We start from the raw sequence: 27,970 nt of genomic DNA on the forward strand, positions 1-27,970 counted from the left end.
CCCGCGTCCGCCGGGCCCAGCGCTGCCTCCTTCCCGCGCGGCGGCGGGGATGGGGAGCGCGGCGGGGCTCAGGCAGCGCGGCGGGCAGCCCGGCGCCTGCGCACGGAGGGTTCCGGGCGGGCCCCGCAGCCGCACGCCCGACGTTCCGGGAGAGGCGGCGGCAGCGACAAAACCAGCGAGAGCGACCGGTCACAGCAGCTTTATTGAGCGGCGCCCGGTAGGCGAAGGCTGAACTCACAGTCGCGTCTTTTACAACACACGGAGCGCAGGGGAGGGGGGTTAGTACCGCGCGGGTCGGATACAAAAAAAAAAAAAAAATAGCAACAAGAATAATTCATCATAATAAAACACAAAGGTTGAGCCCGGGCGTTCCGGTTATTGCACTTTCTCGTACGCTCTCGGGAAACTTGTGACATTTTTTTCCTCCAACCCCCCCGGCCTGGCCCCGCTGCCCCCGGCCAAGCACGCGAAGCCGCTCTCAGAACATTTAGTGCTATTTTATTTTTTTTTTTTAAGCCTCGAGGGGTGTTTGAAGCAGATAAAGGGGCCGCTTTTTACTGACAGCAGCAATACTGCTTTAGAGAAAAGAAAATTTTAAAAAAGAGTGACTTGTGTAACTTATTTAAATCAAGCTTAGTGGGGTCAGGGCAGGCAGGGGCTGCTCTCCCCGTCCCTAAGTAGACCACGGCTGCTTTCCAGTCACCAAACAAGGCTTTTCGTGTAAGTTTAATCCTCAGACTTAAGCCCAGGATCTGAGCCAGAGGCGCAGTGAGTGTCCTGCAGCCTCCAGCCCGTTCCTTGTCCCATATAGTGCGAGCGGGTTTTCTCCCAGCTCATCCCAGTAAGGGGAGTGGGAAGGAAAGGTTTAAAACTGGGCTGGGGATTGTGGAGTGCAGAGCAAGTTCTAACACCTCCCCGGCTGGACATGAACCTCGCAGTGCCAAACCTACACCTTTCTAAACAAAGCTTTTATTCCCCAAATCATTTTAGGCGTGATCTCCCCTTTAGACCTACAGGAAGGGAGAGGTTAAATCCCAGAACAGGGAGGACTAATCTTGGTTTAAGTGGCAATGATCACAGTACTAGTTTACGTCCATATACAACAGAAGCCAGTTCAGTACCTGGTTACGTGGGGTAACAATGCACAGGTTATAACATAACATTAAAACACACTGTAACAAACATCTTCAGTAGATTGAGGCAATAAATATCTGGGAGAAGAACAGACTGACTGCACCAGGCTCAGGGGTGTTTGAGTTTGGTCCCGCTTTCATTTTACACTCTGGGGAATCTTTTAATAAAGCAATTATTCACCCTGTTTTCCTAACAGGGGGGCGAGAAGCACTAGGTTTAAAGATAAACAGGGTGTGTGAAATCTCTCAAAACAAGTTCAGTCAGGCAGACTTTATACCCAACAGGAAAAAAAATGCGGAGAAGTAGCTGTACTGAGTTTTGGGAAAACCTGCAGATCTACAATGCCAAAACATGCAAAAAGACAAACCAAAGGGAAACAAGACATCAAAGTAGCTACAAACAATTAAAAAAAAAAAAAGCATCAGTTAAGTGTCTGGAGATGGCTACACAGGAAAAGCCATACAAGACATTTCTGGAATTGCATATACAGAGATTTCAATTTTATTCATACATGTATTATTTACACAAGCTACCTCTAGTAATTGCCAGAGACTGACCTTGACTCTCCTAGTTTTAAATAAGGTTACGAACCACCACACGCAGCAGAACAGAGTTAATACTGTTAGTGTCACTGGTGGCCTGAGCGTGCACCAAGGCAGCGAAACGCTTCCCCATTCTGACTTGGGACAAGTTTTCGGTTTTTCTGCGCATGTGGTTCTTGGCTGCTGCACTTTCAGCTGGTGGGGCTGTGTCTGTAGAGAACTGTTCTGTTAATGCCATCACAGACCAGATACACCCACGCATGCAGGTAAGTAAAAAAGTCTTTTATATATATATACATATATGTATATATGTATATATATATATAAAGCATTAATTCTGTTTATTGCACAAAGAAAGGAAGATTTAAACTAAACTAATACTGCAGGGTTATGTATCCCTTTCCTTTGTTCAAGCTGTTTAACAGGCAGACTAGCGGTTGTAATTTTGCTGCACACGAGCCAATAAATTCCAGCGACAGCACACGGTAATTCCACACGCCTGCGCTGCTCGGGATGCAGCTCGGCAGCTTTCAGGGAACCACCATCGCTGCGTGACCATCCCCTGCAGCTGAAGGAACAGTAAACCCAGGGAGAACTTGCCAACTTGTGTAGTAAACAAGGTGCATTTTCTGTCTCAGCCTCCACCCCACAGGTAACGTTACATTAAGATCAACCGACTTCGCCCCTGAAATGCAAAAGGGGCGAGGGTTTTATTTTGAGAAACAGCCCGCACCTTCCTTGCGAAGGAAAACCCTCCCCTCCCATTTTTTATTCTTTTCAATACAGCCAAATTAGAGAATTAAGAGTGAAACGATCAGACGAATGGACGCAGCCACAACACACAGCTACTGAAGAACAAATGACCTGTTTTCCCTCAAGTTGCTCTCACCAAGCACGTGACTTTAAAAAAGCTGAAGAAACCTTATTTTTTAAAAAATCCGTCTGTCACAGTTCACACAATTTAAAACTGTCATTGCCTTTACAACTAATTCAACCCCCAAATTTAATTAAAAATGAATTGGCACTTTCCCCATGGACAGTCATTAGTTGTAATGACTTTGGTTCGGTTTTACAATATGTCACCTCTGAGAAGTCTTCCATTTTACCAGAAGACCATAAAAGAAAGGTCGGGTTTCTTCAGACGTTCACATAACTATTATGAAGCAAAATTACCAGAAAAAAAAAATGCTCATTTACAGAAGAGGTGAAGGGTACATAAGAGATAAATAGCTTATAACTTGGGGTGTTTGCACTGCAGTGGAACAGTAGAAAAACCCCTTTAGGTAAAACATGGAAGCTTTGCTCCTGTCAATGTAAACATTTGGAGTGTTGCAAGAAGCTCAGACAGATGCTCTCAGCTTCTAAACACTTTCTAGCCTAGAGCCTCTGCTTTCTCTCCAGCCACACTGAAATTGCTGCCAATCGAGAAGCGATTGGGATAGTGACGTGTGGACCAAAGGCCACCTATGGCCATCAGTTAATGGGAAGAGTTTTTACTTTACTGAGTAAAGACTGTTGGGATCGACTCCTAGCAACACAGATGCTACCTGGAACACGCAAGATGCTTTTCTTGGATGGGTGTTTGTGTGGGATTGGCAAAAATCCCCTTTTAGTTCAAGGGTGGGGATTTTTCTATCCTATTTGCACAACTCCGTAATAAAAGCTGCAGCGGGGTAACTAGCATCACTGGGGTGTACTGGGGGAGATTTCTCTGGCCACTATTCAAGGTGGAACATCCCCGAGGTCTCACCTCTGTGAGCAATCTTCTGGTGGCTATTACCTGTCCCACTCACGTTAGCCACAAAGAGCTACAAAGCTACAAGAAGCCATCTGCAGAGTTTGGGGTTCCGAATTCTCCCACAATTAAAAATTCTTCCATGCTTCAAGTTGAGTCATCCAAGCCTTTGTTGGGGTGCTCAGAGCTTGACTTGCAGAGCCTGTCCATGATCCCCTGCAGCATCGGTTGGACAATCCCCAAGAGAGGACGCTGGGAGGAGTCCCCGTCCCAACAGGCTTCCATCAGCTGCCAGCATTCCTCATCAAACACCGGGAGACGCTCCGGGCGAACTCCTGGGAAACGGAGAAGGATGTGGTTACCATCAGCAGACCTCAAAAACTTTGATGTGCGTTATTTTGGAGCAGGCTGAAGTGACCAGTGTAGACTGTCTGAGGTCTAATGCTCTTGATAAAGGTTTGCATTTCAGCATCTTTGGGAGCGTTGCTGGAGTCACTCCGGAGATCGTGCACGCTCCCAATACCTTTGGTTTCACTAGAGCCTCCTCTTTGCAACTATTTGGGAGCAAAATGAAGACCCTCCCCTATAAGAAGAAAGGTCCCCCCCACACCCACTCGTAACAGTGCCTTCAGGAGCAAGTTCAACACGAGAAGGAGCAGCGAGCGCAGCTTTCTGACCAAAGACTCACTCAGCTGAGTTAATCTATTTCACATGAGAAGGGGAGAGATTAAAACAGGAAGGAACTAGGGACACAAAGTAAAGCATTCTGATACCGTAGGAGTAAACCACCACTAAACACAGCATTACACTAAACCTACACAGGCGTAAGTTTATATTTTAGGGGAAAAACTACCAGTGTGTTTTCCAGCCCAGCAGCAGCAGCTTCCCCGGCGTTTTGCGTATGAAGCGCTTGAATGTACAGATCCCCATGGCCTCCAGAAATGGCAGGGGATTAAACATTCCTTAGGAGATCATGCCCGGCTGTTTCTGGGATCTGGTTTACATCACAAGTGTTGGACTATTTTGCATGGTTTAGTGCCAGCACAGCCCCTGTGACACCACGGCAAGGAGGTGGTTAACGTAAAGCTTTTTTATTTCTTTATTCCCTACTCATTTTAGTTAGACTTTCAGTAGAACATGTCCAAGTTTAACTAGGTAAGTGTTACTCTTTAAACTGTCACTGAAGCAATACAACTCATATTTTTACCTTTCAGTTCCAAGAGGATAAAAATGGATTTCCTAATCTCCCCTCAAATTTTACTCAAGCATAAGGTATCAACCAACAGAGTTCAAAATAAGCCATTTATACCTCTTCTAACGTTGTTCCACAGGTGATCTTTGCTTGCACATCTCTCAAAAGCCTCTGGTAGCTTCACATGTCCTGAACAAATGTACCAAAAGAGAATGCCAAATGCGTAAACATCCACCGAGTTGTCGTACTTTCCTGTGACAAAAACACACTCGGTCAGCGAGGCAAACAGAATCTTCATGGCTGGAAACCGAGCAGTCCAAGGATTAATTTCTGTGTTCCGCTTCCTCAAATTAAAACCAGAACTTTGTTGCCAGAAGGCAAGATTTGTGTGAAGCTTAGTAACACAAAGGTAAAGGGATAAAAGTTAAGGCCTTTGATTCCCAGAGGATTTACACACTTCACCTGTACCAGCATTTCCCAAGCTGAGGTTCAGGGACCACTGCAGTACAGCTGTATCTCAGACTTAACCGCCAACATTTCATTGAATAATATTTGATAAATTAAACACAAATAGGGTTGCTGCAATTTGATTTCATCTCAGATGGACCAAAAGGATTCTGGTAAATGTGTTACAGACCTTTAAGTGCTACTGTAAGATGCTCACTCAGGAAAAAAACCACCAATCAGAGTGCACGCCTGCCAGAAGCGTGACACATAGTGAATTTGAACACATGCCACATTAAGTAACACTTTGAAAATACCTTACTTGGTATCTATACAAAAAATGGGATCCTTTCTGAAGTATTTGCCTATGAAAGCTAAATATTTTCGGCTTCATAACTAATAATTTAACCTTCCAATTGCAGGAGTATTAATCACTTCAAAGCTTATTAATCCTCTTTCAATTAACCAAAGATTTAAGACTGAGACTCAAAATACAGAAAAAATACATACTCTGCATTCTAAGCAGGCAGTCTTCTGAATTCTTTTAATTATTTTTCCCTCATAAGCGAGTTGAGACATTAATTCAGAGTCATTGCCTTCAAAACAGAAGGCAGAGCAAGACAGCAGTGGGTTCAAAGGACAAACATACCTGTGAAGAGCTCAGGAGCCATATGAATAGGTGTGCCCACAATACTGCCCGACATCATGGCCTCTGGTTTGCAGAACCCCAAGTCAGTGATTTTGGCTCGATTCTTTTTGTCAAGCTGTAGGAGAAGTCACACACGGGCAGCTGATAACCACACTTCTCTGTTTCCGTATTGCATTTGAATATTTCGGTTTTAAAACCTGTTTATGTTTGAAGAGTCGGGCACTTGTTCTTAAGTAAACTTCTCCGATTACTTGGCTGCTCGTGGACATTTACCCAGTTAAGCTCAGTAACAAGACGTGCCCTCACTTGTCTTCTACGTAGAGGGTGTGGTTGGGGTTTGAGAGAACTGGGAACTGGAAACTCAGCTTGTAGCTCAAGCTCTCAACCTTCCAGAGAAGTGACTCTACAGCTCCCTTTCCCCTGGGCTTTCTGCCTGAAAATGACTTAGGGAAACCTCACTGCAAGGCTCATTGTGGCTAAAACCCCAAGTTAATAGCTTTCTTCGGCCAGGACCTTTTATTTCACTTATATTACGCTTCTCCCTCTCACTAAAAAGGCCTCATAAAACTTCAGGATTAGCCAGATACAAAAGTTTTCCTTACCAAGACATTTTTAAGTTTGATATCCCGGTGCACAAGTCCTTGGCTGTGAAGATAACGGATTCCTTCAACTACGTCCAAGGCAATCTGTAATCGTGTTTCTAATTCTAGCCCAGCCTGAAGAATAAACGCACACAGATTTAATTCCTACAAGTGGGAAGTTCCTTTTGCAGCACTGAAAACAAAGCAATTCTGGCTTCGTTTTACATATTAATAGATGTCTAGGTATCGATTTTTTTAACGTATACAAAAATGTACATACTGCACATGGATTATTGTTACCTTTAGTCCGGTATAGAGGTCTCTGTGCAACCGTTCCATGATCAGTAAGACGGCAATGCTGGAGCCCCCTCCGTAGCCATAATCTATCACAGAACCATGGAGATGTACGAGCCGCTCGTGTGTCTGCAGAGACCTATAGAAAGTTCAGCACAGAAAGCTGCTCACTTTTATATCCTTCTCCCCAACCCAGGCCCCACTTCGTAAAGGAAAAATACTCAACAGCTGCAGCTTTACGACAACAGTAAGATGCACCTACGCCATGTGCCGTACAGTACAAATTCACAGCACCCTATGGTTCTGGGACTGATAAGCATATATAGCCCTCTGATCCAGTTAAACTCAAGAAAGCATATTAAAGGTTATAGTACCAAAGAAATACTGTGTTATTTCGGCTGTCTGTACTGCGGCACCAGCCTGCAGCTGTTTACTGAAAACCAGCTGTTTTCTGCAGTGCAGACCCATCATTTCCTTCTATGAAGTCAGACAGGACAAAGATTAGGAAAGGAGGAATGATTTGACACCAGAAATCAGGGGAGAAGAACTGTGTGCTATCACACTCTAATTCTGATTTACTCTGCAAAATAGCAAGTGCCTGAACAGCAGCACAGACACCAGAGAATCGGATTAAAAGAGGAAGGAGCGTGTCTGCCCACCATTCTGTACCTGTTGTGAGTTTGCAGTGGCACTGGCAAGCTGAACTATAGCAAGCAAGGTTCTGCCTATAGCATTTGCAGCAGTGAAGTTAAGGAGATCCACAAGGAATGAGAGAAGCACTTATGATACACACCTCATATAGTGAAACTCAAGTGCAAGGTCATTCCAGTGCTTCTCGTCTGGAGGAACAACGGATTTCAGCGCACACGGGAAATGCCCTCCCCAGCTGTCACAAAGATAGACCACACCGTACTGTCCTCGGCCCAGCTCACGGCCCAGCTTCGGTTTGCCTGTAAGGCACAACATCCATTTAGTCAGACATTAAAACATGTTTATTCCTTCCCATACACTTTCAGGCTGGCAGCCCAAAGATTCTCAAAGGCCAAGGTTCTCAAGGTTCTTGGTGTGTGTGAGATGGAGGCTCACTGAAGTGAAAAGCAAAACACCCCTCCTGCTCCTTTACACCCACAGAATCCCAGAATGTCAGGGATCGGAAGGGACCCTCAAAAGCTCATCCAGTCCAATCCCCCCGCCGGAGCAGGAACACCCAGCTGAGGTTACACAGAAGGTGTCCAGGCAGGTTGGAATGTCTGCAGAGAAGGAGACTCCACAACCTCCCTGGGCAGCCTGGGCCAGGCTCTGGCACCCTCACCGGGAACAAGTTTCTTCTCATATTCAAGTGGAACCTCCTGTGTTCCAGTTTGCACCCATTGCCCCTTGTCCTATCACTGGCTGTCACCCAGAAGAGCCTGGCTCCATCCTCCTGATACTCCTCCTTTCCATATTGATCCCCAGGAATGAGTCACCCCTCAGTCTCCTCTTCTCCAGCTCCAGAGCCCCAGCTCCTCAGCCTTTCCTCACATGGGAGATGCTCCACTCCCTTCAGCATCTTCGTGGCTGCGCTGGACTCTCTCCAGCAGTTCCCTGTACTTCTGGAACTGAGGGGCCCAGAACTGGACACTGAACCCACTTCAGAAGCGGGGAGCAGAAGATAATAGAACGTCCCACACAGCGCTCACCATGTAACAGCACATCCTGGAGGGACCTGCTCTCCAGAGAGAGTCGTGCCAGCCGAGGAGCGTGATCCTTCCGCACCTTCAGCCACAGGTCTTCCGTTTTCTCCAGCCTGCCAGAATGGCCATCTTCTAACTACGAGAGATAGAGACACTGTAATCCTGCCTGGTGTGAAGCCCTAGAGTCATGAGGGTTCTTGCACAACTGAGGAGAGATCCTACTTTAAGCATCCTTGGTTTAAAAAATGGGACCTTGTATCAGGGCACTCAATCAGCTTTGCCACCTCTGCCAACAGAACAGCAGCATTAACTGCACAACCTGCTCATTTAGCTATCTCTGCAATTAAAAATCCTGTCTCCATAAGCGCCGATGTACAAAACAAGTCTTCCTTAACAGCTCCACACACTTGCCTGTCGCAGAGAAGCTGCAAAAGCCTCATGGGAACTGTTGAGCCTGGTCCGGAACTGGCTGCAAATGCTCTTGGCCAACTTGGACGCACTGAGGCTCTCGATGGCGTCCTGAGCGACTTTCCTCTTCCAGTCGCTGGTGATGGCGGGTGGGCTGACCCACGTAATCCTCTGGATTATCTAGGAAAACAGGAAATAGAATTAAGGCACTAACACAAAAAAAAAGCAAAGGATCAGTCAATTTTCTGAGGCTGCTTAGATACCTTGTAATAATGCACCATCGTCTGCACGTAGAATTCGGCTCAATAATTACCTACAGCAAGTATGAACAATTTAGAAGTATTGATCACAACATTGTGCACACACGCTAAGACATTTGATTTTTCTGACCGTCTGCTGAGTTCATTCCTGCAAGCCAAGCGTCCTTTCGCATCTGACCAAGAACACGTGGTGAGACAGCCAGCACTTGGAAAACCTCATGGTTGTGGCACCTGTCGAGGACTGCATCAGTGCCACGGTTTATTGTCCCCCTGCAGTAAACGGTGACTCAGTTGGTCAATTTTAGTCACCTGTTCTGTCTGCCCCTCCTTGCAAATACGGCCCTCGTACTTATGGGACATGCAAAATTTATCGGTAACTGTGGCAGTCATAGCAAGAAGTCTAAACCTGGGCCTCTTCTGTGTACCACTGCTACCGTTATCAGCTCCGGAGCGAAAAGTGTCAGAAAAAAACATGCAGCTAAATTCAGAAAAGTGCAGTTACTTAGACGAACTTGGCTGAAGTGTTAATTGAAAGAGAAGCACTAAAAATAAATGATTGCTGGAGAAGATAGCTGATTACTTGCTACATTTCTACCCTTCCCGGCTGGTGAACTTGTCCACCCCTCCTCTACTGGCTGACAATACCCATCAAGATACTCAAGAACAAGGTGATCCACCCAGAAAACAGGAAGAGTGTCAGATGACAGACAGAACACCTTTATGCATTGGAAAAGTTGTCAGTAAGTAGCTGCCCACAGCAATCTTTCCCACTGGAACTGTTTTACCTCTGGCCCAGAATTCACTGATAACCCAGAAGCAGCAGCTGGAAATTCATAGCCTCATCTCTGCATGAAAATGGGTAAGATAATTCACGAAGATAACGTTTTGTTTAAGTTCCACACTCAAAATATTGAGCAGCAGAGCAGGGATTGTACTAGTGTATCATTAAAAAAAAATTCTCAATTTTTATATTCGTAGCTACACAAGACACGTATCATGTTCAATACCCAATGACTCACAACTCGGAAAATAAAGCGAATGTATCAATACCACTCCTGTTAAATTCACTAAAAGAGAGCTGGTCTTGTTTTAAAGAAAACCAGGACAGTCAGGAAAACCTCCCAGCTGTGGCAGAGCTGTGTTGGTCCCCTGGCCGGAGCTGTTCCCTCAGCAGGCTGCAGAAACTAGAGCTGGAACAGAGCAAGTGCCCCCTGCATAGGCAGATCTTCAGACAGATTTGAATTCTGCATCAAAGCTCACAAGAAAACAGGCTGCTCTCAGCTCGTAGGCTGAAAGAACAGGCGACATAAGCAGTAACTCAGAGACTCAGGAAGGGGGATGTTCCTAAACTGGCAAGAGCTACAGTGAAACAGCTTTTTACAGGCGGACATGCTGTCAAGGTACGGAAATCCCAAGTGTGGGTATGCATCACTTCTCTTTAATTGCTCGGTCATTAAGACGCCCTGCCCCACCCTTTATTAGAAACCACAGAAATCCATCTGCTTCACACCCAGGCTGGATCCTTCTCCCAGGCTGGAGGAATTGGAAGGTTTGTTACCATTCAGTCTGCACTTGCACTTATTTGGGAAAAAAATCGTATTTCTCTCACTCATCCATACTGAATCACAAGAGGGAGAAGGCAGTAAAGGTCATCAACAGCTCAGAGCAGGAACTTTAGAAAAACAAATGCTTTAACAGAGACAGAAATTTCAAACAAAGACCTGAGGAAATCTCATCTGCACTGGAGGGAGAAGAGTCAATTGACCTGAATCAAGATACATTGCAAAACAAACAAGCAAAAAAAAAACCCATAAGAAACTCCCAAATAACCAACCAGTTACCCAAAACATATAAACAGCCAGAGTTTCAAAGTGTTGGTCGTCATTCCTTTGCTGTTTCGGAACACAAAGAAAACACTAAAGAGGTATTTGCTTTAAATTAAGTATTAGCATCCCCAGAAATAAACTGTACACACAGCCTTAGAGCTGAGCGGGCAAGCAACAGCTTTCCAACGCATGTGTCGAAAGTCAAAATTGAGAGGGCAGCTGCGAGTATTCACGTTATTCTGCGCTCAGAAAACATTTCACTGTACAGTGACACATGCTAGAAATAAATGCTAATGTCACCCGTACCTGTTTGATCTGTTCCCACAGCATCCTGGTTACCGTTGAGCCAGAGTGGAAAGTGACTTCAACATGATAAGCTGCGTTTAGTATCTGGAAAGCAGGGGAAAGATGGAAATATGAGAACTTTGGAAGCTACAGTCACCATAAAATTGGCCAGATCCTGAAAATGAAAAATAAGGACACTATATAGGATATTCCATAATTTGGTTATATTTATTGTATTAAGGACATAGGTGTTTCTAGCCTGTAATTTGGTTATTTTGCACAGATTTAGGAAGGATAAGTACCGGGCCTTTAAGTGACTGTTCCTCAGTTCTAGCACCTCCCTCGAAGATACCAGAGCTGTGTTCTCCTAATTTCACTGAGCATCTCAGTCTCCTCCTGCCTTGTTGGATCAGGATAAAGGTAATTATGAAGAATACTCTAAACAGCCATTGAAGTCACCATACCTGTTTGAGATAATTGCTTGTGATGTGGACAGAAACATCCTTTGACTTCTCCAAGCTCCTTGCAGGATGTACTGAAACCTCCCAAGACTCCTCCAGGCTCTTCAGACATCTCTCCAGCGTCCCTACAAAGCTCTCACGCAGATAGTCCACCGAACTAATTAACTTGTTGGCAACCGCTTGGTTTAATCGAGAAATAATCAGTTCCTGAATTTGTTTAATACAACACTTGACGTCCTTGGAACTAACGGGTTCCCCATTCTCGGGAATGATGATATCTGCACAAAAGAATAAAAAAAAAAAAAGGCATCTTTTGTACTCAATATGTTGCTCTTGCAGCGATGGCCACCGAGAGCTGCTTGGAACGTTTTGCAAAGGAGATGCAGCTCCTGCTCCAAACACACTTTTGCTATTTTGCTCCTTCAGAGATCCGTTGCTTTAGACGCAGATGTTCTACCGTGAAGTCAACGGCATTTCTAAGTCATACAAAGCAAGCCATGAATAACAGCAGAACCCACCCACTGACTGTCGCAAAGGATTCAATTTTTGCCAGTCTGCATGTCCAATGCTACAGCGCTGGTTTTACAGAGGTCCAAAACCAACCCTACAGATGTTGAGTAATCCGGTATTCTGTGATAGAAAGTACAAAAGCATTAGAGTAGCTCCAGGAATGCACAGCTGGTACTCCAGGTTTCAGAAAAGCTAAAAAATTCACATCTGATCAAGGTGGAAAATATTCTGACATTTGAAAATATCCTGACGTTCATTCACTGGTGTTCAAATTCACAGGATACTCTAACACCTGACAGACTCTATACTACAGGTTTACAGTCATACAGCGATGACAAGCCAACTACCACCTCAAAAATTAAAGGGCAGAAGCACAAAGCTGTACTTCTATCTCAAGAAGTACAGATCAGGAAATTCTTCCAGGCCACGCTGCTGGATGTTCAATGTTATGGAAAAAAAAAAGTGATGTAAGAGCCACAGCGGTTACATGCTTTTTCTTCTGGTATCTTGAAAACGTTGATTACCACTTGGTACTTTTAAACAAACCCTGAGCAATCACTGCTCATGTGCTGTAACCACTTTGAGTAGCACCGTGTTACTACCAGGAGCTGAAGACCTTGTCTCTGGATTTTGGCCAGCAAGAGCCCAGCCTACTTAAAAGCAATCCAGCCATCAGCAGATGGCATTAGCTCCTCAAAATAACCCCTTCCTTCTCGTAGGATATTACCTCAAATGCTGATACTCAACAAGATGCTGCACTCTAAGTGATATTCGTTGTGCGAATAATTACTGCGGGTGTTTTATCTTGTGCTGCCTCCAAACGTACTCTAGAATCCTGAACTCAGGCACTACACTTTTCCGGCTCTGTGTAGAGTGGGGCAGACAGAATACAGGAATTATTACCTGTGCTGATAAAGGAGCAATAGCAGCCCTAAACAGGGATAATTCACACACTCCCTATACTGTTAGCATATTTTGTTGGGGTTTTTTTCCAGCACGCAAATAGGTTATGTTGCAATTAAACAAACTCTTTTTGAGGACTACATTTTATACGGGCACTACAAAGCAAGCATTTCAAGAAATAGAAAAGATCCATTTCCCACCTGCTGAAGCAAAAAGATCCACATCCTAACCTGCAGGATTAAGCATAATCCATCATTTCTCCTCTTCGTCCCAGGAGATAACACTCCGGTTTGAAATTGGGACGAAGTCAGTCAAGAAAAACAAAATTATGCAGAGTTTTGGCCTCGCTTGTGTCTTCAAAGAGCACTGAATTCACAAAAAATATTTCTTCTAAACCAGTAGCCTGGAGTTCTTTCTGATTTCATTTTAAATAGAAAAATCTATCCCCATCAGCCCAGTGAACTGCATTTCCTTGAAGAGAAATGATTGTTATGGCAAAGGAAAAAGAGCTGTGGAACATCAACCTACAAATCTTCACTTGGATGTTTCTGACAGACCCCGTATGTGTGTGTTCCTGGAAGTTCTGGTACTAGAAGATGCAGCGAGAATTCCCACATTTCCCCAAAACACACAAACACCAAGCGTCAGCCTCAGGAGCACAATATGTTGTGTTGGTTTTTATTTTTAAAGCAAAACCTTACCTACCCAGAGCGGTTTCATTTTAGGAGGTTCTATACCCAAGTCTTATGAAAACCTCTCTCAGACAAAGAAATCAAGCAGAAGGTACAAATCGAGCCTTCAGCACTAAAACTCCAACAGCTTTTTTTCTTAGGACAGATTTATTCCCAAGTCTTAACACATCCACTGAGGCAAAGTTGAAAGAGTTGATTTTCTCCTTTGGCAGAACAGGGAATTAAAGCAGAGAAGTAAATTACCCTAACCCAGAACTATGCAGCAAGCTCTGGGGGGGGGAAAAAAAAAAAAAGTCTGATTTAGAAGAAATATGTTCAGGCCTCTCATTTAAGGACAGTGCCTTTTACCCAGGAGATACTACAGAAAAATGTTTTGTGTATTGCTTCTGAATTTTCTTGCAAAGTCCCTTGTCTAGCCTGCCATTCAACCGTCCCTTAGCAGACGGCAAATATTGCTCCACCACCCCACTTTAAAGCCCTTAACCCTTCATTCCCATGACTCTCCTGCCGGTAATTACCTTTGAATTCCATATTAGCAGCATCCTCCAAAAGCTCCTCTTTCATATTACCAAGAGTCTCTATGATCATGTCCTTCATCTCCTCCTGTTTGCGGTTGGCGATGTTCATCAGCGACTCGTACAGCTCATTCTCCTTCTTGCGGGTGTACTCCAGCCTCTTGGGCGTGATTTGCAGGTCCCGCTGCATGTCGAACGCCTGGTTGATGAAGATGTTCAGGCAGCGGCAGTGCACCTCATTTAAACTCGTCGCCGCTTCCACGAGATGCTTCTGAAGCACCTGCTTGGAAAAAGTGCTTAAGAGACGGAGCTTCTCCGGCTGCTCCACCAACACGCTCTGGGCATCGGCGTCGGGAGCGGGTGCTCCACAGCTGCAGTGGTTGGTGCTCAGATATTCCAAGTCCATCAGCTGGCAGTAAAGGGAGGACTTTTCGTTCTCAGTTTTTTTGGGAGAGATCAGCTCAACCCCCAACTCCGGCACTTTGAAGAAGAAAATAGGCAAAGAGAATTTCTCTTTGATTTCGCGCAGTTCGTTCTCGTCGGAAGAAGAAAGTTCGTCCTCGCTGATGGCAAAGATGACAACAGGCAAGACTTGGTTCACGTACTCTCCCAAGGTGGCTTCGGCAGACTGGAACCCGCGACATGGCGCTACCACGACGTCCACTTCCTGGCAAGTGAGGAAATTAAAAAAAAACAAACAAAAAAAAACAAAACAGGTTGGTACGGATCCTGTTAAAAACTGATACATGCAAAAATACACTGTCATTCATTCACAAAGTGCAAAACCAGAAACACTCAAACCCTTTGGAAGGGCTGTGGAGTCTCACACACAGCATCACGCTTTAGTACGCGGCCCAAGCTGGCGATCCAGGAACGGATTAGTGCCTGACTCCAAAACTCGGATTTTGTACTGAGTGCCTCAGCTTTAGTCCAGTTCAGAATAAAACTTAGAACAAGTTTCCCAGCTAAGTCCTATTGCGGAGTAGCTGTTATTCTTTACCTTACAGCTGCCTCATTTTGCAGCCGCCTCTCCCAGTAAATATGCCCTCAACTCCCAGAGATGTTGACCAGATCTGCAGCTCTTTGAGGAGATATCGCGCTGTCCATTCTCAGTGTAGCAAGCACCACACCAGCCGTACTGCCCAAAGGCAGCACAATAGCCCATTCCAAAGAGTTCACAGCCAAAAGACAGATGAGGAGGAACAGATGGTTGTATTAATAACAAGCTTAGTTATGACTTCCTTCAAACCCAGCCAAAACCTAAGAGATTTATTTTATTTACTTGTTTTCTTACTGCACAGAGTTCCTCTGCTTTGGTCATGCACTCCTGCTGACACCATCTTGGGATACGCAAGAACAGTGTTCAAATCGCTTATATTCCTCTACTGAAATAAGGAAAGAAAACGTCACAGGCTTCGAACTGAAGCGAGAATTTAAGCGCCATCCTCCTGACTCGTAACAGCGGATGATCACAGAATCCCAGAATGTCAGGGATTGGAAGGGAGCAGGAACACCCAGATGAGGTTACACAGAAGGTGTCCAGGCGGGTTGGAATGTCTGCAGAGAAGGAGACTCCACAACCTCCCTGGGCAGCCTGGGCCAGGCTCTGGCACCCTCACCGGGAACAAGTTTCTTCTCATATTCAAGTGGAACCTCCTGTGTTCCAGTTTGCACCCATTGCCCCTTGTCCTATCACTGGTTGTCACCCAGAAGAGCCTGGCTGCATCCTCCTGACACTCCCCCTTTCCATATTGATCCCATGAATGAGCTCACCCCTCAGTCTCCTCTTCTCCAGCTCCAGAGCCCCAGCTCCTCAGCCTTTCCTCACATGGGAGATGCTCCACTCCATCATGTTCGTGGCTCTTTTTTGATTAAGATTTTGACTAAGATGATTAAGAACTCTTCAATCATTTTTCTCCACCAGAAAAATAAGAAGGGCTTGACCAGGTCTCCCAACTGCTTTTAGAGCTACAGCGGAGTCATTCCTGCCCCGGGACTCCCAGGTGCTGAAATGGGAGCTGCTGGATGAGGTTGAGCAGGATGGGGTGTGCGGTGATGGGGTGTTGAGCAGGATGGGGTGTGCGGTGATGGGGTGTTGAGCAGGATGGGATGTGCGCTGATGGGGAGTGCGGTGATGGGGTGTTCCCCAGGACGGGTGACTCACACCAGCAACTGCAAACAAAGGAGGAAGCCAGCGCTGTCTCTAGGAGACAGGGAGAAAACCAACACAGACAACCCAGCACAGCCCCAGCAACTGGTCCTTCTTTTTCCACAGAGGCCTCTCAGGCTTTTCCAAAGAGCACTAGCAACATTTCTTCCCTTTTTATTTTTATTAATGTCCTACAGAAGTTTAAACACTGTCTATGCAGCTTCATATTATTAGAGATCAAGTCTTTCTGTATGGGGAATACCTATGACTCCCACTGGATTCCTGACATTTTTAGGCTGGTTCTCCCGAGGTCACACCACTACAAACACACTTGAACTCTCCTGACAGAGCTGTAAGCATGAAATTGCTGACAAGCAACTTTGTTCACATCTCCTTTACCTTTTTAAAATACCAAAGCCTCCCACTTCACAATCTGAACATCACATACACAAAGCGGCAGAGTTACAGCTCTTCCATTTAAAATATGATGCTGTCAACAGCGATAAACAAATAGCAGTGTAAAGAGAACACCGCGCAGGCACACTGTGTGTACATCTGTGCATTCAGACTTGAATCCCGTATCTCCGAAGAAAAATTAAAATCCAGGATCAAACAGGCCTTGACTACCAGTAAGACAAGTCGCAGGAAGCACGAAGCAAGACAAGGCATGAAAAAGGAAGCGTCCAGCCCTGCGAACCTCCTCCCACTCCGCTGTGCCATCCAGATGAAAATGAATACTTCAGAAAAATCCATTTTGGCTTCCAGGCACAACTGATAAGATTGAGGGACAGAGCCAACAGTTTCCTCCCACTATAAATCTAAGAATCTGTCTGGCTAGGTGGATTATTCCCCATGACCTGCCTGCATTCCTGTGGGCAGTGATCCCCAAGGAATAGAGCAGCTCGGCCAAAGTTTTTTCCTTCCCTGATGTTTTACATTTAAAAATAACTAAGTTCACATATACAAGGTAGTGTTCTCACAGCAGCCGACCAATGCAAATGAAATTTTTGCCTTCTTATTCCTCACCCCCCTTTTCTGTAAAGCAATTTTTGATTAAGTCATCCTTCAGTAACACAGAAAAGCCAGCGCGGTCCCACGCCCTGGATATCAAACTACAGAAAAGAAAAACCTCAAGGTGCTCCATTGGCAGTTCACTATTAAAAAGTGGTATCTTCTCCACTTGTATTGAATTTATCTCCAAGTAAAAACCAAGTAGTTTAGTTAATGTTTGGATACTGTTAACTTAGAAATAGTCTTTCCTTACTGGAGTGATGGCTGATGAGTTTGGATTTAGCAAACAAGTATCTGCACCAAGAAGCGTGAGTCAGCATTAAGTGGCTGCACAAAGCAGCAGCATGTAATTCTGATGCCCAGGCCAGCCTACACAATTAAATCTCTCGGTAAGAGATGCTTAGGCCTGAAAAGCTGCACAGTTTTTATTTCCCCAGGTCCTGAAGTCGCTCACAGCTCCTCTGTTTGAATATCTGGAATATAAGGTTATCATGAAACACAGTACTACTTCTAAGTGCTCTGCTGTTGGGAGAGAAACAGATGAAAATACAGGGATTCTGGATAACAGACGAGGTAAAATTCAGATTGATCTCCCTTCCCCTCTGCCCAAAAAGTGCTGAGCTCCATCAAATCACTTGATTCCTGAGCAAATTTCAAATCCTTAAGCTCTGTATTGAATATCACGCTATCATCAAGCACACAAGTGTTATTAGACCACTAGTTTTGTTTCACAAGTTAAGAAAAAGCAGAAGCTCCTTCGGAGTAGTTCTGCAGACACGCAGCTTTGGATAGCGTCCAAAAACCCTCATCCATTACCACCCCAGCTGTATATTCCACCAGATACAGGAGCAGCAGCTACAACTAACAGATATTGAATAAAAATCCTCGGTTGTCTCAGTGTATGCTGAGCAGAGCTGAAGAACATACATTAGCTAGAAGGGTGGAAAAGCCCACAGGTCAGACTCCTGTAATCTAAGAGGCAGTTATCCCCAGCCCAATTACCTGCTAAAATAGAATATGTTTTCCTAACAGCCTTAAAAAATTGGGTTTTCTTCCTTTAGCCCCTTGAATTCATGTAAGGAATCCTTTGACTCGAGCTGAAGCTCGCTGTGATTCACCCTCCCTCTCCTTCTACTGGAAGAGCTTTTTATTTCCCCAACCCTTTTCAAATTAATCTGAGTAGCTGTTTTCATGGAAATGTCCTAAATATCACCAAAGCCAGACAGAGGGATCTTTGTCCCTCACATGAGAGATCTGAAAGAGGGTTGTAAACTGCAGTGCGTCTAAACTCATCTAAAAACGTAACCAAGTCAAATAAATGTAAAGCAAAATACTCTTTTATGCAAAGCAAGGCGTGGTTTTACAAGCAGAAGATCCAGAGCAGGCATTTACTTTGGGAAGCAGTGGCTGCCTCACGTACACTTTACAGAAACACGGCATTTGTTCGTTCAGCGGATGCTGGAAGCCACACACACACTCCAAGAAGGCACTGACTTGGCTGATCTCGTTAGGACAGGCTTCAATTTAGCTACAGACTGGTTTCTAAAACGTATTTGAAACCGCTGAAGATAGACTGGGCTTCATTTTCTACCTATTTGCAATTGTCTCTCAATTCATATTTCCAGAAAAAAAAATTACCTTGCTATTTTATTGTTCAACTATGAAGTTCATACACTTACTCATGTGACAATGGATCATATTCTTTGCACTTAAGTAATTTATATTTAAGAATTAATTATCTATTCCAGATATTCGACTGCCAAACACAATGCTCCAGAAGTATTTCACTGCAATAACAAAGGCTCGATGTAAGATGTGAAATGCAACGAGAGCTTAAGGAAGCTGTAAAAAGCTATGAAATACAACCCTTATCTTTAACGATATTTGCTAAACACCAAACTGCAACACTTGAAGGACAGGAATGTGTCTTATGGACAAGTAAAAGGAAAGTCACAAAGCAAGATACTAACAATGTTAGAAACAGCCCTGAGAACAGACTCCCACCTTCTTGTTCCTAACACCTGGTATTTCCATTGACATCGCAGCAACGTCAAAAGCCGCCCTCACAAATGAAATCAGGTAATTTTATCAGATGTTGGAATGAAGAAGGTTATTTTTCCTGACAACAAGCTCTTCAGGATAAAAAGTACATATCCTTGTACAACAGCTTCTAGGTACAATTATACAGCAAAGCTAACCCTGAATAACCTTGAAACGGGAGTAAAATTGTAGAAGACACTTGGACTTGCATCTGAGTAAGCGTGGCTACTGAGACGGATGGAAACATTACAAAGGAATGATGCTGCTGAAACAAAAGCACACGAGCCTTGACAGTGATGTCCAATTAAAACTCTAACACCAGATTTCCAGCTTCTCCTTAATTAAAAAAAATCCTGTGCTTTGAGAGTTTACACCGTGAGCTTTATTAGGGCCTGTAAGTGTTACACCTTTGCTCCAACGATGGTACACAGACATCAAGTTACCTTCAGTAGCGAGTATGGCAGCATGACCTCCAGCTCTGCTATCTGGTGAGCAGGATCTTCGGTATCCCCGTGAATTTCTAAGTCCTCCTCGGGTATCGTGTCCCAGTGCCCTCGGTGTGCTGCCATCATATGGACCAGTTCGTACTGCTCGGGCAGCGCCAGGCTAATCCGTGTTTGCGTCCCGTGCGTGAAACGGATCCGCCGCCTCTTACAATTCTCCTCGTTGCTGATTTTGGTGGTAGGGAGCAGCTTCTCACCCAGCAGCAGGTTGAGAAACTGGCATTTGGCATTACAGTTCTGGCCAAGGATGAGCAGGCAAGGGTGCCAGCTCACAGTCCGCTGGAGGTGCTCTTCCTCATGGCGAGGGAAGGAAATGAAATTCTGACCTAAAATGAAGGACAAACTGCATTAGAACAGGTTAGACGAACGATAAGTCTCAGATCTCTAAGGCAGCTGAACGCAAAAGTTCAGCCAGAGCTGCCCCACAGCCCACCAAGAAACCCACACAGCACCAAGAATTTGCTTATGTACCCTGAAACCAGTGGTAGCGATTCAGAGTTTCTACCGCACCGACACAGGGCCACAGGAGGTTGATCCTCACCAACCCATTAAGATAATTTACTGTTCTCCCCATCTATTTCACCAGGAAGTGTTTACACAGAGTTCTCTTCAGCAGGTTAGGGGAAGACTAATAGTAGGACCTAAAAGTCAGGAGGAAACGGTTGTCAAGGTTGAAACCACCAAAGGGCTAATTTTGCCTTGGATGGAACAGCTCCAGAGTTCAAGGAGTCCAAACAGGTCATTAACTCTTCCCAAGTTTTGATGGGTTAGCCGTACAGAACATTCCTGTCACATACCAGAAATAAATTCAATCGACTATGAATCGGTGACAGTTCCACCCACGCACTTAAAAATTTCAAATACTTTGCATCTACCAAATCCCAAGAGTATCACTGCACAAGCTTGTTGACCAAAGTTTAAGATCATTGACTTAAAGCAGCAAACCCACCCTCCTAGCCCCAAGGAAAGGCATTCTTGCAAAATTGCTTCTCTACATGAAGTGAACGACAAGATCAAGTTTGCTTACACGTGGCAGAACTAATAATCTCTGCCAGTAATTCCCTGATGGAAATACAGTCACGGCATCCAAAGAAACTGAACTGTCATGCTTTCAGCAGCCCAGGTAGAGAAAAGCCCAAGGGAAGACACTTTTTGCTGGCAGACGGAAGGTTCCCAGTGCGGCCTGAAAGACCATAAGAAATTGTTTCATTCCTTTGATCACACTAACAGGGCGCATCTTTCAAACCTATATCATTGAACTGAACAGGCACCGTTTGCCAGATATTCTTATTCATTTTACGAATATTTAAGCTGCAAAAAGAAATGGCTTAACATCTGTATCTTCTGCAGAGTAGCCAGGACTCCCTGGCATCGCTCTCCTTAACCATCTTCCATCTGAAGCACTGGTTGTGCCATCCCACTACCAGGCCCTTGGAATTCTTAGTCCGTGATGCTGCAACTCCTTCCCTTTGTCCTACTACATCAACTCACTCTCAGTACTGAATTTAGCTTCTGTATTCTTTTACGAGCCCTAAATACAGCTTTTCCCACGCTCAGCCATCTAAGCTGATGTCTAAGCCGCTTTGTGTTACCCTATGCAGAGCAACAGAATATTTCTGGTAGTACCGAAAAAAAAAAATAATAATGGATACAAATAAATTCCCCATCTGCTATTCAGCACAATCCCTGCGAGTACAAACCAGCGCCGCCAGAACCAGCCTGCGGTCCCAGGTCCAAGGGCAGATGGCACCTGAGAATAAAACAGCAAATGGAGACACCAGTCCCCAAAAGAACTGCCAAATGGGAAAGCTGGAAACCAGTATGATTGCCCTGATGTCGGGCAAACTGACAAGAATGAGGGCTAAAAGATAGACTCAAATACAAGACAGCAGAGAAGGATTTTGTAGGGGAAGGTCCTGTTTCACCAGGGCTATTAAAATTCTTTTAATGAGTCACGTTCTGGCATCCCAAATTGTTTCAGCATCTCAAACCCCAAAGAAAACAAGATGCTCTCATATACCAAGATATTCCTCAACACGAGTAAAGATAAAATACAACAGCTGTTCTAATCCTCATCCCTATAGCATTCCATTCCTCTAAGTGAAATCATTAAAATCAGAAGCAATACCAGGCATAGCTGGTTGTGTCTTAGGCAAGGTGTTAAAGAAGCCTTAAACTGGGTCTAAGATTTACCTTTCCTTCAAGTCTCAAGTCTGGCAATAGGACTACTTGACAAATTCTCTCCATCAGAGGAGTCTTTCCATCCCACCCAATGCGAAGGGAAACCCTCTCCCCACTCAAACCCCGCACAAGACACTGACCCCCATAAACTGACAGTTTGGGAAAAGTTAAGCAAGAAATCACTTCTTGAAGTGTGACTCTTTCTAACTGCTCCTTAAACGAGCCTTTCAAGATTCACCACCAGAGCAGAGCAGCCACATCAAGTGACTGAAGGGCAGAATCTTCGCTAGCGGCTCACAAAAGATAAAAATTGGCAAAACCCCCACAAATAGCACATTTAAGCCTTCATCTGCAAGATAAAGAATTTCTTTGATCTGTTCACATCTCTTGAAGCTCCAACTGGAATTCTCTTCAGCTACCGAGCATGAAAAAAGCAATTCAGCAGGCACCGTATGGCCGTGAAACCTTCTCTGCACAGGCTTTCAAAAAAGAAAAGAGGTAGATCGCACCCTCTGGATTTATGGGCACACACAAATGATTGAAATACAGCAGCTTAGCCGAAACGATTGAAGCATGGAATGGATATATAAATACTACGTCTTTAAAACACCTTTCATCTTTTTCACGCCCACAGCCTCCCTGTGACCAGCATTTATTCAACAAGTTCACTACAAGCTGCATCAGTAACAAATCCGTTACATTTCACTTGATGTCACACTGCGATACACCAAGTATATGGAGAACAAACCTGAAACCAGCACTAAAAATCAAGATTCAGTCGTATCACAATGAACCTCGTGCCCCACCAAGGGGCGGTGGTTTCAAACCTACATGTATCTATCACTGGATATATCTTAGAGTGGGTCTCGAGGTCTCAAAGACCCGCAGTGAGTTGCACAGTGACGGAGCAATTGTTCTTATTCCGCAATGTGGAACGTATATTACTACTTCAGAATAAGACGCGGGGTAAAAACACTCACCCAGTACTTCATAGGTGATGCTACTAATCTGAACATGAAGAGTTTAAGCAGGGAGGAATGTGACCTCCTGTGGTACCTAACAAAAAGTAGATTTTGAACTTGCTTACTGAGGAGATGGAGCAATATTCCCACGTCTATGTGAGCAGCTCCTGTTTGTGGCAGGACCTTTGCCGAAGATTGTAGCTGGTGCTATATACTGTATCTACATACTGTATTATTTGGAGACATGTGACAAACACATCAAAAAAAAAGGCTGCAGGGGGATCCTTAAGCGCGTGCATGTTATTAAGCTCCTGTTGATGAAAGGAGGCCTGTCCAAGAACAAGGACATCTCTCAGCAAGACTCAGCTCAAAATTCCATCAAACACTTGGCAGAAGAATCTAAGCTTGAATTTATGGCATCTACAGATGCCCTAAGCGTTTACTCACGCTCTTTCCGAGGAAGGCCAACTGCACTGACGGCCTCACTTGTCTTTCTATTCTGTTTTCAATAATACATGTGGACAACTGTGCCTATATAAGGTCAGACCCTCATACTTCTTATCGCAAATACTGATACCTCGTGTAGAAAATCCTTACATTTCTGTGGTGGTGGCAATGGCTTCCAGCAGGCTTTGAACAATATGAGATTTAGGATTAGCACAGGTATATAAACCAAGTTTTAGTGCCACCCCGGCACGGTGCTGTTAAATCCAGGAGAACACACGGACTGATCAACTCACCAATGCAAGTGGTTCTACGGGAGCAGATGTCAGAACATCGGCAGCTCCCAAACCGAACTTCATCTTCTGCTTCACTTGAAGCTTCTTCACAAGTGCCTGTCTATTTGAGGAGTTATTTCCACCTCTCCTCATGTTATCTAACCTTAAAATCCATCTTCTTGTGTTGACCAGCACAATAGGAGCCCCCACCTTTGGAGGCTGACGGCAATAGGGACAAAGCCGTCACATTTTAACCAGGATATAGACCCTCAGTCAACAGAGCATCAGGATGAAAACTCTTCCAAACCCTCTGGTTAACACATTCACCCCCTCCAAAATACATTTATGTCTGGAGTCATTAGGCTACCAAGCCCAGGGCTTTTCCCCCAGCACACGCACATTGAGATAACACCACAGACACTGACCAGAGCTCTGGAGATGCTCTGGAGAGCGGGACAAGAGGCACAGCTGAGCATACAGACACTTCTGAAATAAGGCAAAAGAAATATCAAAAAGCTTAGGTTGCTACGGCAAAGAGTTCAAATTATTTCAAGCACAGCATGAAGAAAACAACTACCATCTGAAGAGAAGCTGCTAAATTAATGTGTACTGTGATTAAGTTATAAAAGACATACCCATCATTAACCAATTGACATGATCAATGCTTTATGACCATCTGCAAAAGAAGGGGATATTTTTCAAGTTTTAGATCCTTCTGCATGACAAGAGGGAGATAGAAAACGAAGTGATACATTGTTTAGAAGGAGAGTGCTTAGCTTATATCTAACTAACAATTAACAGACACATTGTGAGAAACTAAACAATTATAACCAACATCATCAATTATTTTTTAGTGTAGATATATTGTATGTTAAAAATTGCTAAAAACTGTCATTAATACACAATAATTGTGTCAATATAAGCAACACAAGAGAGTCCAGTCATTGGAGCACTTATGGAGGATGATCCCCAGAGCTCCCCAGTACTGATAAAATAAAGAATGCCGCTGAACAGTATAATGGACTCTGCTGTTAAGTTTATTTCTTCATTTCAAATCAGTAAAAAGCAGGGTTTCTGTTTTTTTTTTTTTCTTCTAAGTATGTTTACATATTTTAGTAAAATCTACTACCAAGTCCCTAATTAAGATTTTCTTTTTACAGAAAGTCAGTGCAAAACACGCTCGCTAACAGCATCAAGAATAAAAAGCCATCAGACCCGTGCAGGCTAAAGCTACAGGTAGCACTTTAACAAATCCTTCTTAGAAGCCTGTACGTGACAAAGCAGACCTAGAGAACAAACAATATATTCTGCTTCAGAAATGCAGACAGTGCAAACAAGACTTTCTCCCTCCTCTCATAAACAGTAGCTGGAAGGCGATGATTTTTTTTTCTCTTTGAATTGATTTTACTTCTCTTACTCCGAGGAGTAAGTCCTTGTAGTAAGGCTAGAGAGGGAGTGTTTGGTCAGTGATAATTCCTTTATTGACAAATATTGCCTGTCATCCTCCCAAGCAGCGGAGGGTGGGATGGAAATGCAAGTACCCAGCCCTGACTGAGCCGGCTCACCCAAAAGGGCAGCGGCTACTGCTCAGCTCAGCAGAGACTTAGGCCTGGCTTTGGACAGAGCAACCCAGGCTGTGCTATAGTTGTGCGATTCGAAGGGCAGTTACGTCTCTGTGTGGTTACACTCACCTCACAGGTGTCTCAAAAGGAAAACCCTTCACATTTGTTTTGTTTCCGAAACATTTACTTCCACAGTTTGTTTTTCTGCTTCAGTTGTAGGCAGTGAGGGTCCATTTTGCTTCCTAATTCTTTTGTGTTTCGCCAAACATTTGTGTTCATGCCTGATGCAAAAAGCCTGCAGAGCTGCTCGGTCAAAATTCCTCTCATTTTGACAGCACTTGTAGGGCAGATTCCAGGAAAACGTGGTTCTGAAATCAGTGAGAACTGTGCTCCTTAAACCCCCCAACACCTAAAACAACCTCCCCATGTTAGTGGAAAAAAACTTTATTACCAGCCACTAAGTTTCACAGAGTACTGGACATGTACAATTCAACTAAAATGTTACAGAAACAAGAAGCTCTGTCCAAAGGCAGATTATTCAGGCACTAAGGTAAAATTATTTAAGAACAGTAATTGTTATACAACCTCTGCAGTCTGAAATCCTGAACTGAGAGCCTACACTGTTATTACCGCTGGCGCGAACAAGTTCTAAAGCAGTCAGCCTTTCCTTGGAGCCCTGATACTTATGGGCCACTTGGTAACACATCCAGCAATAAAGTCAAACTGGGTCAAGGTAGGTATTAAAAAAAAAAAAAAAAAAAGAGAGAGATTTTGAGCACTCTCTCGTAGAAACAGCAGGCAGGATTGTGGTGAAATCTGTATCCTGGGTCAGGAAGATTTAATTAATGATGCATCCACACCTATAGAGCCCTATAAGCAGACTTTAAAAGAAAGGATTGCTATTTGACTGGCAATTTTTTACAAGAAGTAACTGGACAGAACAGCATTGCCAGTGGAGCTGCCATTCCAACAGCACTAAGACTCCCAGAAAATGAGGGAAACCAATTAGTTCCCACTTCTTGGAAGTCACAGAAAGACATAAACAGAGACACCACATTTTTATGAAACTATTTACCTCTATTCCGACAGTTTACATGGAAAACAATTTTTTTTTCCTCTATGTAGGCTGGCAGAAGAGCTCAACAACACTTGAAATTTCCAATGGGAATTGTGAGTGTAAGACAAGCATGGACAAGTATCTTGGACAAGTAGCCAAAAGAGATGAGTCATGAGCCATTTGGAAATGAATAAAGAACATCTTTACATATATTTAATGTCACGCTTAACTCTCCTCACAAGACAGTCTTATGGGAAGGGGCTGCTCCGCACATGGCAAGAGAACTCACATGGGCAGGGATGTTTGTCAATAGTGACAGAGGACGATGAAGCTGCTGATGAGGGAATTATCCCATCAGCTCCATGACAAACCCATCACAAACCGCCCGCTCTGAGGGACCACATCTCCCTCACCCCCAAAAAGGGGTCTGGGAGGTGGGAGTGAGGAAGACGGGCCTATCTCTTCCACAGCCCCCATCACTCCATTTCACCCCACAAAGCCTCTCACACTCCCATATTATAGAATCGCACAGAATCCCAGAATGTCAGGGGTTGGAAGGGACCTCGAAAGCTCATCCAGTGCAACCCCCCCGCCGGAGCAGGAACACCCAGATGAGGTTACACAGAAGGTGTCCAGGCGGGTTGGAATGTCTGCAGAGAAGGAGACTCCACAGCCTCCCTGGGCAGCCTGGGCCAGGCTCTGGCACCCTCACCGGGAACAAGTTTCTTCTCAAATCTAAATGGAACCTCCTGTGTTCCAGTTTGCACCCATTGCCCCTTGTCCTATCACTGGCTGTCACCCAGAAGAGCCTGGCTCCATCCTCCTGACACTCCCCCTTTCCATATTGATCCCCATGAACGAGCTCACCCCTCAGTCTCCTCTTCTCCAGCTCCAGAGCCCCAGCTCCTCAGCCTTTCCTCACACGGGAGATGCTCCACTCCCTTCAGCATCTTCGTGGCTGCGCTGGACTCTCTCCAGCAGTTCCCTGTCCTTCTGGAACTGAGGGGCCAGAACTGGACACAATATTCCAGATGCGGCCTCACCAGGGCAGAGCAGAGGGGCAGGAGAACCTCTCTGACCTACTGACCACCCCCTTCTAATCCCCACCAGGTCCCATTGGCCTTCCTGGCCACAAGGGCACAGGCCACAAGGGCCCAGTGCTGGACACCAAGGCACATCTTCTGATCATACCCCCAAAAACTTCATATGAGCAACGCGGGCTTGCCCAGAGCTGCTCTGATTTTCGGGCACAGGCTGGGGAACTCGCCCCATCCTCAGATTCTGCAGAGCAAAGTAGAGGGGCAGGAAAACCTCTCTGGACCTACTGACCACCCCCTTCTAATCCACCCCCCACCACAGCCCCCTCACCCCCACAACCCGCCTCCATTTCCCCCCCACACTCCAACCACAGGCCCGCCCCGCCCGCCCCTCTCTCACCGACGGGTGCGGAGCCATCCCAGGGGGCCCCGTCCCCAGCCCCGGCCGGGGGGCCCTCGCCGGCGAAGGGGTGTCCCTGGGAGTACTTGACATCGCGGAAGAACTTCTTGGTGTCGCGCAGGTTGTGCTGCAGCCGCGCCAGGTGCCGGTTGTAGTGGCCGAAGGAGCGGCAGAGCTCACGGATCACCCCGCCGGGCCCCCGCCACGAAGGGGCCCCTTCGGCCTCCATGTCCTCCGGGTCCGTT

At 45.1% G+C, this 27,970-nt stretch overlaps 1 protein-coding gene across 1 annotated transcript; it reads right to left on the reverse strand.

Annotated features, from left to right (window-relative positions):
• Positions 1-221: 221 nt before the first annotated feature.
• DSTYK (dual serine/threonine and tyrosine protein kinase) lies at positions 222-27,966 on the reverse strand. The gene is made up of 13 exons (XM_065649673.1): positions 27,726-27,966; positions 19,748-20,133; positions 14,108-14,771; positions 11,488-11,762; positions 11,045-11,128; positions 8,656-8,832; positions 8,251-8,380; positions 7,365-7,521; positions 6,578-6,710; positions 6,299-6,412; positions 5,697-5,811; positions 4,721-4,855; positions 222-3,746 (listed from the first exon to the last, which is right to left on the reverse strand). Exons 1-13 carry the CDS (start codon positions 27,952-27,954, stop codon positions 3,559-3,561), a joined length of 2,787 nt encoding a protein of 928 aa, XP_065505745.1. The 5' UTR covers positions 27,955-27,966; the 3' UTR covers positions 222-3,558.
• Between the last annotated feature and the right edge of the window lie 4 nt (positions 27,967-27,970).

Source organism: Caloenas nicobarica, chromosome 21 (genome assembly GCF_036013445.1).
Source record: "Caloenas nicobarica isolate bCalNic1 chromosome 21, bCalNic1.hap1, whole genome shotgun sequence".
Classification (NCBI taxonomy): domain Eukaryota; kingdom Metazoa; phylum Chordata; class Aves; order Columbiformes; family Columbidae; genus Caloenas; species Caloenas nicobarica.